The 18,810-nt window shown below is 37.7% G+C and overlaps 1 protein-coding gene and 1 long non-coding RNA gene across 2 annotated transcripts in view; one reads left to right on the forward strand and one right to left on the reverse strand.

The window, feature by feature from the left end:
- The window catches only part of LOC123361801 (ephrin type-A receptor 6), a 394,507-nt gene that overhangs the window by 256,286 nt on the left and 119,411 nt on the right, over positions 1-18,810 (forward strand). The window contains exon 10 of the mRNA XM_045001949.1: positions 15,392-15,514. Coding sequence (XP_044857884.1) covers positions 15,392-15,514 — 123 coding nt within the window. The remainder of the gene's footprint in view (positions 1-15,391; positions 15,515-18,810) is intronic.
- LOC123361803 lies at positions 1,955-18,350 on the reverse strand. Its single transcript, XR_006576234.1, has 4 exons — positions 18,292-18,350; positions 13,162-13,250; positions 11,910-12,087; positions 1,955-3,246 (listed from the first exon to the last, which is right to left on the reverse strand). It is a non-coding gene; the product is annotated as an uncharacterized LOC123361803 (long non-coding RNA).

Below are 18,810 nucleotides of genomic sequence, written 5' to 3' on the forward strand. Positions count from 1 at the left end.
TTTCCATAGATCAAAGGGATATTGTGACGCTTTATTAAGTAGTGTGTAAAATGCTCTGATAGCCCCAGATGTAAAGCACCGTCAAATCCATTATTATATGTAAATAGTTTGATGTTAGTTTTTTGTTTTTCTTTGAAAATATGATGTATAAAGTTATAACAAAACACTCTTAAAGGTGCTTGGGAGTTGGATGCCTAGGCACTTTTAAAAATCCTAGTAGGGTTCCTATCTGAATCCTTAGGTACCTAAATATCTTTGAAAATCTCGTCGTAGGTAACTAAATTGCTTTTCAAAATAGGACTTAAGCACTCCTGAAAACATTACCCTCTTAGAGGTTTGGAAAGCACTAATTCGGGTCATTATTAAAACATGTTACTGCTCGGTTTCATTTTGCTTTTCAAACCTATACAAGTTTTTTACCTCTTCTGAGCAGCCAATTAATCAGACACTTGAACCACTCAATCCCTCACTGCAAAAATTAAACTAATTTATACATTTTTTTCTTCGGATAGGGACTAATTCTGCTCTCTGCTCATGCATATGGCTACCATTAAAGGGCAGAATTTGACTCTAAATGCTTGTCAAAAAATATCTGACTTGCTCTTCTAGTCAGATTTTGGGTAATTCTTTAGGTCTTATCAATTTATGGTATATCATTAAACCTCTGAATCTAGGAAGGAGAAGTATAATGAATGACAGAAAACGAAGTGTGTTAATGAAGATAGCCATCAGAGAACATCAATTCAGGTTAAGAAATGATGGAAATTGAAAATTAAATTGTAAAGGGATCCTATTCTCTTATGTAAGCAATCTGATTTTATAATTCATAGAACCATACGAGCTAGATATGTGAAAGGCAACTTAAGTCGTCCGCTCTATCCTCCTGCTAATGCAAAAATATTTGTAACTGAGCATAGCTGTAGCAGTATTAGAGATCAGGACATGGACAGTCATGCTTAGTGGCTGGAGCGGGAGTCCAGCATAATGATTAGAGCAGAAGTCCAGTGCTAGAAGCCAGAGCCAAGGGTCACAGCTGGAGTCAGGAGCCAGAGTCAGAGGCCCAATGCTAGAGCCCAGGGTCCAAATTAATGTCAGAGGCAAGATCTGGAATTGGAGCTGAGGGTCAGAACCAGGTTACCTGAAGTGAGGCGAGTCTGGGAATGAGCAGGCGCTGGAGCTGTCACAGCCATGGGGAAATGCTTTGAGCAGCTGCTAGGCTAAAGAGCTGGTGTGCCGACTCTTTCAACCAATCAGGCAGCCTACTTCAGCCAGATACGCTCACTGAGTGCCTGGAGAGTGGCTCCGCTTCAGGCCTGGATTCCTGACCAATATTTTTAGTGGGCCAGAGAAAGTTGAGAGAAAGATGAAATACAAGACCAATGAAGAACTATATTCTCCCATTTGTGTAAGACACAACAGCCACATGCAAACAGCAGTCAGATTTGGATGAGGAGTGCTGAAGGAGGGGAACAGTGGCATGTAGAATTTATCCTTATTCCAAACCAGAGGCATCCATCTTTATGCCACTGCGGAGCCCTTGGACACACGCAAGATTTTAGGGAATGTGGCCAACTGAGACACTCCAGGCAACATGTTTGCTAAGAAAACATACTCAGTTTCTGGTGAGCACAACTAAATGCCGCTGAAAATAATAACTTCCAGTCAATTTCATGACTTGAGCGGGCCTTTTAAATTTGTAAGGGGAATAGTCCTGGCATCAGAGAGGTGAAAATCTGTTCAGACTTGGTTGAGTTATAAATCGTTGAAAATTGCTATGTGCTCCCTGTGTTCTGTTCTACAGAGACTTGCTGCTAACATTGCTGAACATTTCATCTGCACTGAGCATGCTCTCTGGCATCTTGCTTCAACATGTCACGCAGAATTGAAGCTCCAGGCAAGACACAGACAAATTGATGCTGCTACCACTACCCCTGTAATACCTCACCCCATCAAAATACCAAAAGAATAGCATTCATTTAGCAAAGTTTTTCATATGCAATTTGTTTATGCAGTATCTCCTCTCTCAGCTTCTCACTGTTACTTGATCTTCTGATGGTATTGATCCCACAGTCTCCTTTCTTTAGCTCCTCTTTTCTTGGAGTCTTGTCATTTCCAATTCACAGTCCATATTTGTCTTTCCAGTTCTTGTTACATGTACAGTTCAAGTTACAGCTAACTGAATAATTTAGATGCAAACTGTCTGGGATCTGTTCTAAACTCTTGAAGTTTAGGTTGGGATTACAGTTTGCAAAGAGTACAATTGCTTACATTTTCCCTTTTTGAACATACTATATCACTGCCAATAAATCATCAGTATACCAGTCTCTGGAGAAGCAATATAAAAAAAACAGTTAAAAGAGACTTCATAATTAGATCATATGAATTTACAGAATATTCAGTTCAAGTATGTTGCCCTCTCAATGTGAGCATACAATGCTACTGGGAGTTGTGTACACACATTTTAAGATGCAAATATATTCAGTTTGAGATTCCAGAATGGATTCATGACCAAGTTAATTGGTAAATAGTGTCATTTTTCTACCAAATTTTCTACTGAATGAAATTTGAACATAAATAAGCAGATAATGAGTAAATTCTATATTTACTTTAGAGATATGTAACAGAATATGCATATGAATAGAAAATTGAAATAAATACTGTATTATGAATACAAAAGTATTACATGATTTCTGAAACTACAAAAATTTATGCAACTAATATTGGTCTAGTGAGAAATTATCTACTTTTGAATTTTGAGTATTTTAGCTTTAAAAAACAAATGTCAGCCTTTGGTGAGTCTATATCCTTCTTTTAGCATATAGTTTTTTATGGTGCTTTAGATTGCTTAGATATTTTATTTACAACTATCTTCATTACTGCAGGAGGTAGCTTAAGAAGTATGATTAGAGGTGACATTATTGGCTACTTAAATCTTCTCTTTACACTGTTTATGTCAAAAGCATTGTTACCAAACTCTGGACCATGGCAGGTAGAATGTACCTTAGTGCATTCTCCCTTCACCCCTCCAGGCCCTGAAGCCCAAGAAAGAGGATTCATTGAGTATGGAGCTGTTAAGAGATCTCCCAAATACAAACACAGATAATATGCATTGATGAGCATCAGTTTCCACAATAAGAGGTAGTATTCCCCATCACTGTGTTGCAGCCAGTCAGTGGGCAGTAGCAACAGGTACACATGGCTCTGCTGGTGGTTTACAAAATCTGGGCTGGAACATCAGTCTTTAGTCTGAGGAGGAGGAAGAGAAATTTAAAAAATATATTCTATCATGTATATTTTGAACGTAAAATAATATTTAAGCACCAAAATTCACTATTAGATCATATTTTGATCTTAGTTACCTCAATGTAATCTTGATATCACTGATTTCAAAGGAGTTATTCCAGATTTATGCTGATGGAACTGAGATTAGAATCTGGCGCTTAGCTCTCACTTGAGCTTCATTAGTTCATAAGAGCTAAGTATTATTACTATTGTTAAGGAAATTGTAGAATGACAGCATAGCCCTAAACTCCAGGTTTTTATGCAGACAAAGAACAAACTACCACTTTACAGAGGTGAATCTGCAATCTAAAGAGTTTAAACCCAGAAAAATCATACTTGTAATTGTCTCTGAGGAATACATTACTGGGGCTGTTATCAACAGTGTTTACTATCTCCAAACACTTTCTTAACTAAAAGCCATGAATCTCTTTCAACAGCATTATTTGATCTCTCCGAATTGAATCTACCTGTCTCCTCACTCTTTGTTCTCATTATTATGAGCTGGCAAGCTACACAAGTAGTAAATAATCAAAGATGTAACTGCAGAACAGTATGACAGCATAACAGGCCACATCATTAAGTTTACCTAATATAACAGACAGCTGTGGAAAGCAATTCCATCTACTAAAGTGAAAACTACCACAGTTTTTGAGCATTAGGCTCAAAATGATGTGATATTGCTTTTTATATAATATACATTTTTATTTTAAAACTTATTTTAATTTTCAAAAGTGTATTTTATACATCTATGGGCTAGTCTACACTTACCGTCCGGGTCGACGCGGTGAGTTCGACTTCTTGGAGTTCGAACTATCGCGTCTGATTTAGACGCGATAGTTCGAACTCCGGAAGCGCCGCGGTCGACTCCGGTACTCCACCACTGCAAAAGGCGGTGGCGGAGTCGACCTTGGAGCCGCGGACTTCGATCCCGCGGCTTCTGGACGGGTAAGTAGTTCGAACTAGGGTACTTCGAGTTCAGCTACGCTATTCACGTAGCTGAACTTGCGTACCCTAGTTCGACCCCCGCCCTTAGTGTAGACCTGCCCTAAATCTACTCTTCTGCAGCCCCCATGCAGTCCTCAGCTTACAGCCCCCAGTTTTACAGGGTTACTTTGGAGGACTAATCATTTCTAAAATTATACATCCCGGACTTTCAAACTCCCAAAAATAAATTCTTCTCTGCCTAAATTGATCACAAAATCTCATACCAAATCCCCCTTTTTCCTACTACAAGTTGTAGTGACTTGTGGATCAAAAGAGGGCTTATAATAGAATTCTGCTTTCAGCCTTAATGATAGAGAAGCTATCTGTTCTTTCCATAACCCTAATAAATAATCTGAAGACTTTAGCTGATATCCTGAATTAAAGGGATGCTCCTGATACACTCGATCCATCACTTGAACCATCAGCTAGTAACATTTAAAACATTTTATTCCCACCTAATTTAATTTTACATGTATGACTGTGAAATCCAAATGTACAGTTTGCAATGCTTGGAATGGCACTCTGGATATTATGCATAACTATAAATATAATAACATTTCAAAGCTCTTGTTTAGTATCTTGCTAAAGCTATTTTCAAAATTTAAGTGCTGATTGAAAAATATTTATTTAATAGAGAACTAAACATGCACAGACTGTTTTATGGTAGTCAGCATAACAGGAACACAATACTTTAAATTACTGTTCCATTAAGAATGTGAAGATGATTCAAAAGAACAGTTGTTATTGCTGTTAAAAGCCTTAATCATATTTATGTTTTCACACTAGTCTTCCCAGCAACCAGAACTTCAGCATGCACTAACATTTAACAAGCTACAAAGTAAATTATCACAGTGTGTGTAGAACCATTTTCAAGCAAGTCACCAATGATTTTTTTCAAATTTCTGTTTGTCTTGAACCAACCAGGGAAACTGAACTCTATTATTCCATTCAAACATTCTCCAGCTCCTAACATTTCCTTCACAGGAATTGTGACCCCCTATTCTACACTTGCTCTTTCTTCCAAACCTGCTAATCCTGGGAACTACATAGTACAGTTCTCTAGTGTCATAGTTATTTATACTGAATACATAGAACCAGGTTAAGCTTGGGTTTATTCTAGGTTCCACTGATATAAAATCTAGAACAATCAGTAATTTAGGGCAAACTACATTACAGGACTGTTGTAATGATCTCAAAACCAAGTGTTATAAACCCAGGAAATTCATATTTAAGGTTAAACTTAAATTTAGAAAATATGGAAACATTATCAGACCTTAATTTGTTTGGATTTCTTTGAAATTTAAAGTTCTCTCATGGGTTTGTCGTGCTTGATTCTGTCATTTGCTCATCTCTGTAATGTATTTTATTTTTCATTGCTGGTATGTACTCTCAACATTAAACCCATCTTATTTTAGTTTTGGTCTGAAAATTTCCTTTTTTTAATTAGAAATTTCATATATGAACAGTAAACAGAAAGCTAAAATAGTACAGTGATATCTCTAATTATTTAAAGATAGGATGTATCCACCTTAAATAATTCTTTCAGTATTGCTGATCCCAAACATTAAAAAATTGAGTCATGCCCCTAAAAATCATGTGTTTGACTTAAAAATAGTCAGATATTTTAAAAATAAATTTGGGATTCTTATTTGCCATCTGGGTTCCAACGCCCATATCTATGAAGGTATTTATGCCCCTAATTTCCATTTATTTTTGTGGGTGTAAAACTTCTAGGGTACACTCCTTTCAAGATTTTCTCTGCAACCCTGAGAGCTAGAAACATTTTTTTTAAAAGAAAGCTGAGAGTCTCACATATTAACATGACTCTAGGAGCTGAGGCTTAAGTAAAACATCAGCTGTCATGAGACTGCAGATGAAATTGGGAGAGTTGGCAACATTTTTTTTATATACTCTGGCTGCTTTATGTCACTCTGGAGCAGCACAAAACATACCGGGCAGTTAAGCTGAGTTTATAGCTGCATTGGCATGGCCAGACCAGCACAAAGCAGCTGCAGTGTATACACCAATTCCCCCACCCTCCTGTTCCCCAGATTCTCCTGCACTCCCTAAATTCCCTCTGCCTCCTATATCTGCCCACATTCCACTGCATACACTTCCCAGTTGCATCCTTCCTCTTGCACTCCACATTTCCCTTTCCACATGGATCTACTCACACCTCTCGTTTCTGCCTTCCTTCTACCCTCTCTTTTTAGTAGAGCAGGTACAATGGGTAACTTTTGAAAAGAAATATTTAGGATTAGTCATTAGTCATTTTTGCCCTTAATTTTCATAATAGAAAGTTTTTTTTCCTGTCAGCAGAGGCTAGTGCATAAAATCTTCTTCATGAATTTCTTGGAGTCTGCCTCTTTCAAAATAGCTGCCATCTCCCATTTTTCTCTGCCATATCTGCCTTCACTTAAGATGTCCTATTTCAAAATGGCCATTGCCTCCCATTGTTTCCAGTGAGTGAAGCTAGCAGCTATCTTTGTTGAGCAGTTTCTGGACTCAGTCTTACTGAGAACCTTGGGAGATAGCTGCTTTTCTCAAAATGACCACCTCATTGTGGGCAAGTTATGACTTTAGTTCCACTGAGAAAAATGGTAGATACCAGCCCTTTTGATATAGGGAAGTTCTACTGGGAATTCATCAAGTGTAGCTTATGCATAAGCTTATAGTGAGTTTTAATGCCAAGGGAAGTTTGAAGCATTTGGGTTGATCTATTATTAAGATCCTTCAGCAGAAACATTTGACTCAGTGTGGTAATTTTTTTTTAAGGACCCATTTTTAAATTAATTTTAATTCAAACTAATCAACCAATTTACTTGTAAGTCTTCAGAAAATTAATTCAATACTCAAGAGTAAGTGCTTTAATTTTGGAGAGGATAACTGTATTCTTCATACAAAGTGGTTTCACCGTTGTTATAAGTGCAAAATACAACTCATCTTTAAGTATGGAACCACAAACAGTGCTTCTTTCATAGAATAAAAGAAGCAGCGTAACCCCTCACTAACGCACAAAGGTTGTGCTTGTGATCACTCCATTTACGACCACTGCTATGCCAGAATCAAATGAAGTTGGAGTGAGTTCAACTTTTGAGTCTGTGCTGTTGAAATTGGGCAAACTGAATTTGTACCTCCTTGCCAGTTAGAAAAGATCTGACCCTACTGCAAAGAGCCATGGTAACTACTCATTCACAAGAATCCCACAAAGCTGACTGAGTTCTTCAACAGCAGAGACTGCTCCATATTCTGAGAAGTGAAATTCAGTCTGGTGAGGAGGGGCAGCCAAGGACTCTGCACCATGTTAGTCCAATTTAAATGATAACTTGAGGGTTTAAATGGAATGTAATGTACAGGGTTTGTGCTAGCCTCTGTGGAGATATGAATTTCCCCAGAGAGAAGTATCTCTCTCTAGGGGTCACAATATACTACATTAGGCAGTCCTCAGCTGCGGCTTTCCCAGGGGCAGAGTCTGATTTGTTCTCTTCAGTCCCATTTAACAGGAAGTAAGGCTTGATACAAATCAAATGAACAGATAACATCAAAAATAAATGGGTATTTAGAAATAAGTTTAGCTGAATGCCAGGATGAGTGGGAAGTCTTTCTTAATTCTCCATGAGAGAGTATTGAAACAAACACAGCAAGTATTATTTTTATTGTCACTGCTTCCTTGAAGGGATGTAAAAAAGTGTGTGGTTTTAATTTGATTACTCAAAATTGTGTAATAAATGATAGAAAGAAATATATTTAAACCCTTGAGGGTCATACATTGTGTGCATTCAGGAAGTATAAGTATTCACACAGCACCTGCAATGGTTTGTGAAAATTCTTTGTCACGTTGATGGTCCTGCATTGGAAGTCCATAGGACACCAAAGGGGTTAAAGGTCTGTAGTAAGCTCCCAGAAAGCATGCTTGTTAACGGTGGGATTTTCATAAGTGCTCAGGGTTGGTCTAACTGAGCCCACTAAAAAGGGTAAATGGGATGACCTAGGTAATTATCGTCATGTCAGCCTGACATCAATCCCGGACAAGATAATAGAGCAATAGCTACTGGACTTGATTAATAATGAACTGAAGGAGGGTACTGTAATTAATCAACATGGGTTTATGGAAAATAGATCCTGTCAAACTAATTTGATATCTTTTTCTGATGAGATGACAAGTTTAGTTGATAAAGGTAATAGTGTTGACGTAATATCCTTAAGCTTCTGTAAAGCGTTTGACTTGGTACCGCATGACATTTTGATTAAAAAAATAGAACAATATAAAATTAACATGACACGCTTTAAATGGATTAAAAACTGGCTAATTGATAGGTCTCAAAATGTAACTATAAATGGGGAATTATCCATTTCCAGTGGAGTCCCAGATGGATTGGAGCTTGGCCCTATGCTACTTAACATCTTTATCAATGACCGGGAAGAGGACATAAAATCATCACTGATAAAGTTTGAAGATGACAGAGCGGACGGACCCCCCACCGGCGAAGACCGGGAGTGGAAGAAGCTCCTGCACCCTGCCCCGCAAGAGTTTTCCGGCCCCCCCCAGAGCGAGTGAAGGATCCCGCTCCAGGGGCCCCGAAAAACTCTCGTGGGGGCCCCTGTGGGGCCTGGGGCAAATTGCCCCTCTTGCCCCCCCCTTTGGGCGGCCCTGGAGTGGGAGGTCACGTGCCCCCCTCTTTGTGTCCCTCCCATGAGTGCAGTGTACTGGCAAGAAATGATTTCTACTTGTACCACTGGCTGTTAGTATGTGCCTGTTTACAGAAGTGAACGTATTCATGTATAATTTTATAAACCTTAGACCATCAAGATCTTCAGCTAGTGGAAATCAGCATAGCGTCATTGATGTCAATAGAACAATGCTGACTTGCTCACATTTGTAAGATCTGACCCTTAATTTCTTGTCCATCTTAACTTTTTATAGTTTTAAGACAGACTCCATATGGATAGCATCCTCCTTAGCAAGTGAATGTCCAGATGGAGACCTTTTATTGGAAGACATTCAGATTGTCAAGTGGCCAGCATATATTAACAAAGCATTTGTAGGACCATGAAGAGTGTCAGAGCAAAGAGACACACTAGCAGTTTCAATAGAGTCAATTCTACTTAAATCTTAAATAGCAGCCCATATTTTTCCTTCAAAGTCAGGACGTGTTGTCTTTTGTTCTTTGCACAACAATAACAACATGAAGGAACCACACAGGCATAGTTGGGCCAGAAGTAGCCATATTTAGGCTACCTCTACACTATGAGCTAGGGGTGTGATTTACAGCTCATGTACATATACTTATGTTAGCTTGATGAGAGCTAGAGCAAGCATACATAGTAGTGTAGCCACAGTGACACAAGCAGTAGCAGCTAAGCCGTGCCATACGGCTCAAGCAGGTTTGTACACAGCATGTCTATACTGTGCCACCACTGCCTGTGTTATCACCACTACACTATTTATACTCGTGCAACCTCTCATCAAGCTAGAGTGAGTATGTGTATGAAAACTGGGAATTATGGCCCTAGCTCATAGTGTAGACGTAGTCTTACTAAATTAGTACAAATATCCAGGCATAGCTATGTACATACTGCTAGTTTCTAAAACAATGAGCACCACTAAAGGGCTCACAAACTATTTAAAAGGATACTATCCTATTCCTGTATACTACAGGAAGACTAGAAAATTTACCAAAAAAAAAGAAAAGAGGAGGGAAACTGTCTCCAAGAGAAAGTTCTAGACTTCAGCAAAGGCACTTGTTCCTCACCAAACCACAAAAGTTAGTAGTGGCTGGAGCAGAGGAAACTAGTATAGAGAACTTTTCAGTAATTCATCTACTCCTAGAAGAAATTAATACAGGAAGCCTACAGTGCAGGCAAAAATTACTGCTATCTATTAAAACTTCAGCGTCTCAGCTGAAATATTTACTGCAAGAATTGCAGAGACTGAAGAGTCATTCTCTCTGTAGTTGACTTTTAAAGTATCTGCCTGAAGAAATTTTCAAGTGATTACAGTATTTTGATAATAAAATTAAAAGACCTGAGAAACAGAACGTGATGCTCCAATAAAGATTACACATGAAGCTGAAGGCAAAAACATGATTGAATTTGTAACCAACCTGATTAACAAAGTGATGGAGGAAATGACTTTCACAAATTGGAAGAGGCAAGATTATGTCGATGTCTTCAGCCAAAATTCAAGGGTAAGAGCACATATCATAATACAAAACTGAGATTTCAGGACTAGAAAAACATTCTTACACAAGCTAGGAAAGGATGGAAAATTCATCTGTGAAGAAGCATGCTTCCTTTATCTTCCCAGACATGAATTCTGAGACCAGCAAGGAAAGAAGGGAATTCAGAGAGGTACTATATGCCCTGGGAGAGAAATCGCTACAAACTGCTCTTTATTTCCAGAAAACTTTAATTGGGATAGCAATACAACTGAAGAAGAAAAAATTAAAATTGTTGCATATTTAACATACTTAGGTAAGAATATCTCTTTAACAGAGAGTAAATTGTATAAATTGAATTGAATTTCACCAAAATACTTAAAAAAATGAAACCAGCCTCTGTATTTTTGAGTAGGAAATAATCAACCAGATACTCTACACGATCAGGTACAAAGGTGGCCTGAAAGCTGTTCTTTCTTACATCTGCCTGCCTATTGTCCCAAGTATTTGTTCCAGTAACAGGAATCAGCTGGGTGTAGTGGCTCCACAGCCAAACCCTTTACTTCAGATAAAAGAGAGGGATGTAGTAAAGAATCCATTGTCCTAACCCTGCACCACCTGGAGATTACCTTATGCAAGGGAATAAATCCTCAAATAACCAATTTAGATGGCTTTCCTGCTGCTTTTCACTACCAGAGTGGGGACCAGAATCTGCCCTGATGTGTTAAAAAGGTGTATAGCTACACTGCCAAAAAAAAAAACTGTGAGACTACACTGTGGCAGTGAGTCTCAGAACCTGGATCAATTGACTCGGGTTTGCAGGAGTCATGGTTACAGGGCTAACAGTAGTGTAGAAATTCAGGCTTGGGCTAGAGCAGTGGGTCTCAAACCTTTATACTGGTCACCCCTTTCACATTGCAAGCCTCTGAGTGCGACCCCCCCTAATAAATTAAACTCCCTTTTTAATATATTTAATACCATGATAAATGCTGGAGACAAGCAGGGTTTGGGGTGAAGGTTGACAGCTCACAACCCCCCATGTAATGAACTCGCAACCCCCTGAGGTGTCCCAACCCCCAGTTTGAGAACTGGGGTAGAGCCTGTGCTCTGAAATCTCCCTCTCCACCCCCACTCCCAAGGTCTCCATACCTGGGACTGTATTGCTGCCATTTCCTGTTTAAAATCATCCCATGTTATTTATCTCCTTTCAAAATTAATTCTGTGTTTATTCACTTTCTTTGTGTCTACTTCTCATAAACAAATTTCTGCATAGTTTTTTTTTCTTGTGAAATTGTGTGCCTCACAAGACAGTGTAAATCAGAAAAGGTGCCAATAAAGCAAGAATGGACTCTAGAAGTCTCGCAATATGTCTCCAATGAAGAATTGACTTATAGCTTGAAGTTTAACAGTTTTCCAAACAAATGTTTTTATGATTGCAGTGGTGTACAGTGGTATAAAATAAGCAATTTCTTTCATTGTACTCACATTGGCCCTTGTCCTGCAATGTGATCTGCTAGCATCCTCTCATGAGAAAATTATTGTCCAGGCTCTTTCTCACCACTTCAGTTGAAGTGCCTTGTTCTCACTCTTTGATCACTTCAGTTCTCTGAAAGACCAGGCTGAACGCTTTTTTTTTCTTTCACTTCCACATTCAGTTTCAAATCTCGCAAGGATTAATGGAACAACAAAATTAGAAATTAAAGAATAGAAAGCATATCCTTTCATAGTCTATATAAAAAGCAAATGCATAATCATATAGTCATTCTCTTTCTTATTCAGAAATATTTTTGGCAGGCGCAAAATGCAGATGAATAGCTTAAAAATAAAACATTTTTCTGTGTTGCAATGTTATAGTTAGCAGAAAGTGTCTGCAGATGCTCACGCAGAGATCCAACTACCAGTACAAAAGCCATTCTGGGGTTTTCGGGTAGTTGCAATCCAATGGTATTGTCCTTTGAAATTCTGAAAGGTTGCAAACAGGGTTTAAAATAATAGGTCTGATATAACAATATATACAGGAGGTCAGACTAGATGATATAATTGTTCTTTCTGGCTTTAAACCTTGTTGTAAAGACTCTGGAAGAAAGAAAGTTTGCCCTGAGTTCTAACCATAAACCATTATTAGGGAACCCAAATCTATCTATTATATATGGTAGATTAATAATATCTGATAGATATTCCAAGTACTTCCCATATACTTTAATTGTTTTGTTGCCCTTATTTTTTCTGCTAATACTTTTATTTAATAATTATAGTTTTCCATGTTACTATGGCATTGTCTGTGTAATTATATATATGATCTTCTTTTGTGTGATGAAATCATTAATGTAGTGGCTATATAGTGGAATGTGTTCAACTTGCTCAGGAATTATGGCTTATTTTTCTTATCTACTTTTTCCCTTTAAGTACCTGTAATAACTCTGACTACTCTGAAGGTTCTCCACCTGCTGTAACACTGCCCCCTCCCTTCAAGAAATTTGTGCAGAGCAAAATAATGCTTTACAAAATAGATGTACAACCCTCTCCTTTCAATGAAGTACACTTAGAGAACTGCATTCCTGAAGACAGCTAGTTGATTAAAGAAATATTATCCTGACTCAAATGAAAACAGGAGGCTGTCCACTCTTATCAGTTTTAAGAAAACGTTTCTTTTAAACATTGTTTAAAGTTTAAAATTGTTTAAAATATTTATAATTGGAATAGACCTAAGAGTAGCGACCTCCCAGCAAAAAAATACCTGTTATACTTTTACAGCTGGAAACAAAGCATAGGAGCCTGCAGAGACTTTTTTGCTTGGGAACAGAATAAAGACTGCTTCTTCCTTTTCTAAAGAAAACAAACACACTAAGTTAGAGGGAATTTCTATTTTCTGTAGAGATATCCATGCAGTTCTCTATACCATTTCTGAAACTCAGTTACTTCATTTTTACTATTACACATCCACTTCCTTATGTTGATTTGCATTTTCAGACTTTTCACTCTGCCCTCCTGTTACGTTTACAATTTTTGTTTTTCCCGCTTTGATATTGTATTTTTCTCACTAATTTTTTTAATCTTCTGCAATATACTTTTTATTAAATACCTTAAGAGACAAGGTAGGTGAGGTATGTTTTATTGGACTTACTTCTGTTGGTAGAAGGCACAAGCTTTCAGACTACACAGAGCTTTTCTTCACATCTGTAGATGTGATGGATGATCTAAAGTCTGCCAGTAATTCATGTTTGATGGTAGGCGAAATTAATACAAGAACTTTAAAAAGATAGCTTTAGAGGTGACTCTTTTTACATTTCTTGTATTAATTTGTCTTACCATAAAAAATGAATTATTGGCAGACCATAGATCACTCCTAGAAAACTAGGTCGCGCAAAAGAAAATTACTGATTTGGGTCCCAGTATTGCAAAGAGATACATCTGTGATGGGTTCCCTGACTTCATTCAGCTTTGCATGGGTGGAAGGATTTTCCCATGCAGATCCCTTTGCAGGATCAAACAATTTAGTACAAAAGTGCCCAATGGAGTGCTCATTAAGGACAGTTCTGGAATAGAACTGAGAATTTGGAAAATTTTATTAAGGCTCTCAACACTAGGCTTGCCTGGCATAGCAGGGGGAGAAAATTGATTTATTTATTTTTTAAATTCCTTAGAATTTTGATCTCACCCTTGGGTTATTGAAGATCTTTAAGGATACCTAATAAAGGTTCTGTGTTTAAGACATACATTATATCAATTTTCTTTCTTCATAATGTAATAATTTTTGTACCATCTTTAGGTTTTAAAAGGGGAAGTGAAGCAAATATTGAGGGGAAACAGATCTATTGTGTATGAAAACCAAAGGGCTGACTTTTTTTTTCAGATCTCTCTAAGGCTACACAGTCTCAACAAAAAATTGACGTTTCTTCAGAATGAATTTGCTCAACTGGGTTTCTCTGCATCTACAGGAGGCCCCACAAATTGAAACTGCATAAAGATTAAGAAACCTATTTATTTCTAATTATAATGAAATTAAGGCTTTTCCATCTCTGAGGAGCAACCATGATGTGCCTTCTTAAAATGGTGAACAAAGATATCAAAACTTACCATTGCCTAACTTTTTGAATGAGATCTTGTTTGTTGTTTTTACTAGCATAATAGTTATATTGAGTATTCATTACCCAACTATAATTTAGGTTTAATTTTAATTTTTTTCAAACTTGGAGAATTTAGATTTTCCCCCATTGTTTTTTTTACATAAATATCAAAGAAGCTTTGAGATTTCAAGTCCCTATTCAATGTAGAGATCTGCCAAGCACAGGCCTGTGTAGAGCCCCATTGAAGCTGGGTCTTCCCCAGTGGATCCTGTTGTAGGATTAAGGGCCTTCATCTTCGATATATCAAAATAGCTATCAATAAATGACATAAAATGAGGACAAGTTTAGTGTATTGTCATAACTGCTTTTGAAATGATATTTTTCACATCATTTCCTGCCAAGACAAAATTCTACTGTCAGGTGATTGCAGAGATCTAGACTGGTGTTCTGCTCCCATTATGTGTGTGAAATTCCATTGACATCAGTGGAAATAGTGCATCTCAAACTTATTTTGCTCTATGTGGATCTAAGTGGTTGATTTCACCTTTAAAAGTGAATCTCTTTGTACTCTTCTTCCTTGAAGTTCTGAAATTCCCCATTTAAACACTGTACCAGCTATAGTGCAGAGGAAATAAGCCCTCTCTTGCTAGCACTGTATCGCTTAATGGCTTGTGGTGTGGGGTTTTTTATTATTTTTTTCTTTTTTTTGTTGTTTTGGTTGGTTGTGTGTGTTTTGTTTGTAGTGTTACCAGTTTTTATCATTTAACAGCATTTTATGGACTCTTGCTGCCGTGAAGACATTGTTGACTTTGTAGGGTTTCATTTACTCTCTCAATCAGCTTCTTTTGAGCAGCTAAAGAACAGCTTGTTTGATTAATGATCATTTTTATCTTTTAAAAGGAGCCTTCCCGACCATTGGGGTGAAGTCTCTTTCGAGATTCCTGAGCGCGGGCTTTTTAAATAGCATCCACGCCCCACATCCAGTCTCACGGGGTGGATCTTTGCCCCCTGGCATTTCCTCTGGTAGGTATTTCAGGTGAAGTTTCCACCAACCCTTACTGGGGGAACAGCACCAAAATCTGTTAGTGGTAGGATAGAGAAGTTAATATCTGTCTCAGTGAATAACATCTATCCATTAACCAGCCTGCTAGTACAGGACCTGACCATGTGTGTATATATAGGAGAGGCTGTAAAAGGAGGAGGGAAACAGCCATAGCTAAGGTTATCTGAAATAGGTTATCTGAAATATAAAATGAAAACTGCCAATGTTCTCTTGACAAGCACTGCATGAAATGCACTTATGTAAATAGAAAAAATAACTTAGAAATGGCTCTTGAAATGTCAGATTTGCTCTGTCTCTGAATGCCTGAATGTTTTCCATGAAAGTTTCCACTTTCCCGCTACTAGACAGGAAGTAACAAAAAAATTAGAACAAGTAGAAATTAATTATGCCCTGAAATAAAAAATGGGGAAAGCAACTAACTTTGAACTCTGGTTTTATATATGCTTCAACATGCATTTTTTTTAAATATAGGTAAAAATAGTTGGGGTTTCATAGAATCATAGAATATCAGGGTTGGAAGGGACCTCAGGAGGTCATCTAGTCCAACCCCCTGCTCAGAGCAGGACCAATCCCCAACTAAATCATGCCGGCTAGGGATGTACCTCCAGGTACAATGGAGGTGAAAAAGGAAGTATAGTGTAGTAATAAGATCCACAACACAGTGAGGGGCTAATGTCAGGCTGAAGAGTGGGAAGAAAAACAATCTGCAGGAGTAGGCTGGTCTAGATACTGGGCTGAGGCAGGGAAAAGTGACAAATCACAGGTGCTCCTTTTCTCTGGAAGGGGAATGCAGGTCATCTGTCTGCATCTGGAATCATGGAAGATACCTGGCACTAAAACTAGCAAGTAAAAAGTAAGTTAATAAGTTTCACTTAATTTATTTAATAGACATCTATATTAAAATATGTCTAAAAGCAGAATTCAAAATCTATTGCTTTCCACACTGCACATTTCAATATAGAATGAATTTCTTCCTGTCTTAATTTTACTTCTTCCCTTTTAGTAGGAAAATGGCAGCCTCCTTCAAAATGTTTTACCTTTTTATGAACTACAGTTTTTTTCTATTTTCACAAAAATCTAGTTAATTCCTAAAATACTCTGGATTTTCTCTTTAAGGCAAGAAAGGTTGTCTAATGGTTAGAGCAGGGGGGATGAGTGTAATGAATTCTGCCCTGGATTCCCTCTGCCAATTGAGGAGAGAAATCTCCTAACTTTTCTGTACCTCAATTTACTTATGTATAACATAGAGATAGTTACAGGCCAGGGGTCACTATTAATCATTGTTTTCCTTCATTCTCTAAACAAGAAGTAACAGATAGTTTTGATACTTTCTCTGATAACTGTTGGTAAATGCTGGCCTCACAGGTGGTGCTGGCAGACAGTGGTTGTAAACACTTTGAGATCTTCTAACGAACAGTGCTATTCAGAGTGGTTCTTAAATATTTTTAAAGAGCTATTACTGGTTCCAGCAATATTCCCTACTTTGAGTAACACATTTACTATCATATAGTATTACTGACCCTCACTGGCTAAGAATTGCTGACATCCGATTATATTTGTTACCCTGGACCACTTATTTGTCTCACCTACCTATTTTGTCTTCTTTTTTTGTTTGTTTGTTTACTTATTTGCTTTTGATTGTAAGCATTTGGGGGCAGGGACTTTCATTTTCTATATTTTTGTACTACTCCAAGCACTACAATGGGATGCTGACCTAGCTGGCCTGTAGGTGCTAATATAATATAATGGGCTTAATAATAATGAGTAAAAGGAAGATGACAGACTGGTAGAATATTTCAAAAGAGAAGAAGCTGTAAGTGCAACTACTATGTACAATTTATTATAATATAGCTAATAGGTCACTTTCCATTTTGGCAATAGCAGCAAGTGAAGGAAAGGCATCCCATCAGCATATTGTCAAACTGCCTCATTTTATAGAGGTTGGGGGGTTGTCAGTCTGTAGAAGGGCAGACAGCCGCAGTGATTAATCCACTGGCAGACTACATGCATTTTGTTGAAGGGAGGAACTAAATGCACTTTTGGGTGGGGAGGAGGAGAGGAGTTCCAATGTTAAGGTAAAAAGACTGCTAGGGTGCATTTCAAGTCTGCACTGTACAATGTCATGCAATAATTATGATTATGATGAAGGTATTTTAGTGTTTGTAGTTTGATTAGATTAAACTGATTTTGAAGCCATTTGATCGATTCATATTTTTTCCTTCATGCCATGAGTACGGTGCAAAGTTAAGGTTGTTTAGGTGCTGTAACTGTGCATTTCTTATCTTAATACATTTTGGATTTCTTCTAAGTGTAACCTTAACTCTGAATTGTCTGGGTTAATGTTTGGTTTGGGGTAATTATAACATCCCTGTAATGTTTTTACCTTTAAGTCAAAATGAAATGTGATTTCATTTTAAGAGAAGATTCATAGATACACCAAAGCAGCCAGAGTGCACTGTCCAATTAAGCTGTCTTTACAGCTGCTTTGTATTGCTAGAAAAGTGTGAAGCAGTTACAGTATATTGGTGAATTTAGCCCTTAGCTTGCAGCTCTCTTCCTGATTTTGGAGGGTTATGTTGGTGAGACTAGTGCTTTATGAAGGGAGGGTCCCCGAGTCCCAATTCTCTATGCATTAAGAGGTCCTCTTGCCTCAGTGCACAGTGGAGCCAAGGCAGAAGTAGCTGATGCCTACTGAATCCTTAAAGAGAAGTGACAGTTGAGCAAATAATGTACCAACCAGATTAATGTATTCTTGACACTTGTCCATTCTTCCCCATTACAACCACTAGAATTGTGCATGCAAATTAGCTATAGAGCAAGTTTAGTGATTGGTTGTTACCTCTGATGTCACAATGGCCCCGCTTCACCTCCCTAAGCTGTTGAGCTGAGCGTTTATTACAAACATATCTAATTGCTAATAACTTAGTTTAATTACAACCTATTTAATTCAAATATAGCCCATGCATAAGATTTCCATGAAATTTTAACTATATGGAAAGTTCGAAGCATCTATGTTATTCTGTTGAGGTCATTTGGGACAAAGATGACTGACAGATGCTAAATTTCTTAAAGTTAATTACAATCCAAGACCTTTAACGCAAACTTGTTAAATTTACTTGTAAATTATCAGAAAACTAATTCTAATTCTAAAACTAATTCTGTAGACAGAGTAAGTGCTCTTAAGTCTGGGGAGGATACATTGTAACTTTCATACAAAATGAGATGGTTGGATCCTTGCTTTAGGTGGAAAATGAAA

This window comes from Mauremys mutica, chromosome 1 (assembly GCF_020497125.1).
Source record: "Mauremys mutica isolate MM-2020 ecotype Southern chromosome 1, ASM2049712v1, whole genome shotgun sequence".
NCBI classification, from domain to species: domain Eukaryota; kingdom Metazoa; phylum Chordata; order Testudines; family Geoemydidae; genus Mauremys; species Mauremys mutica.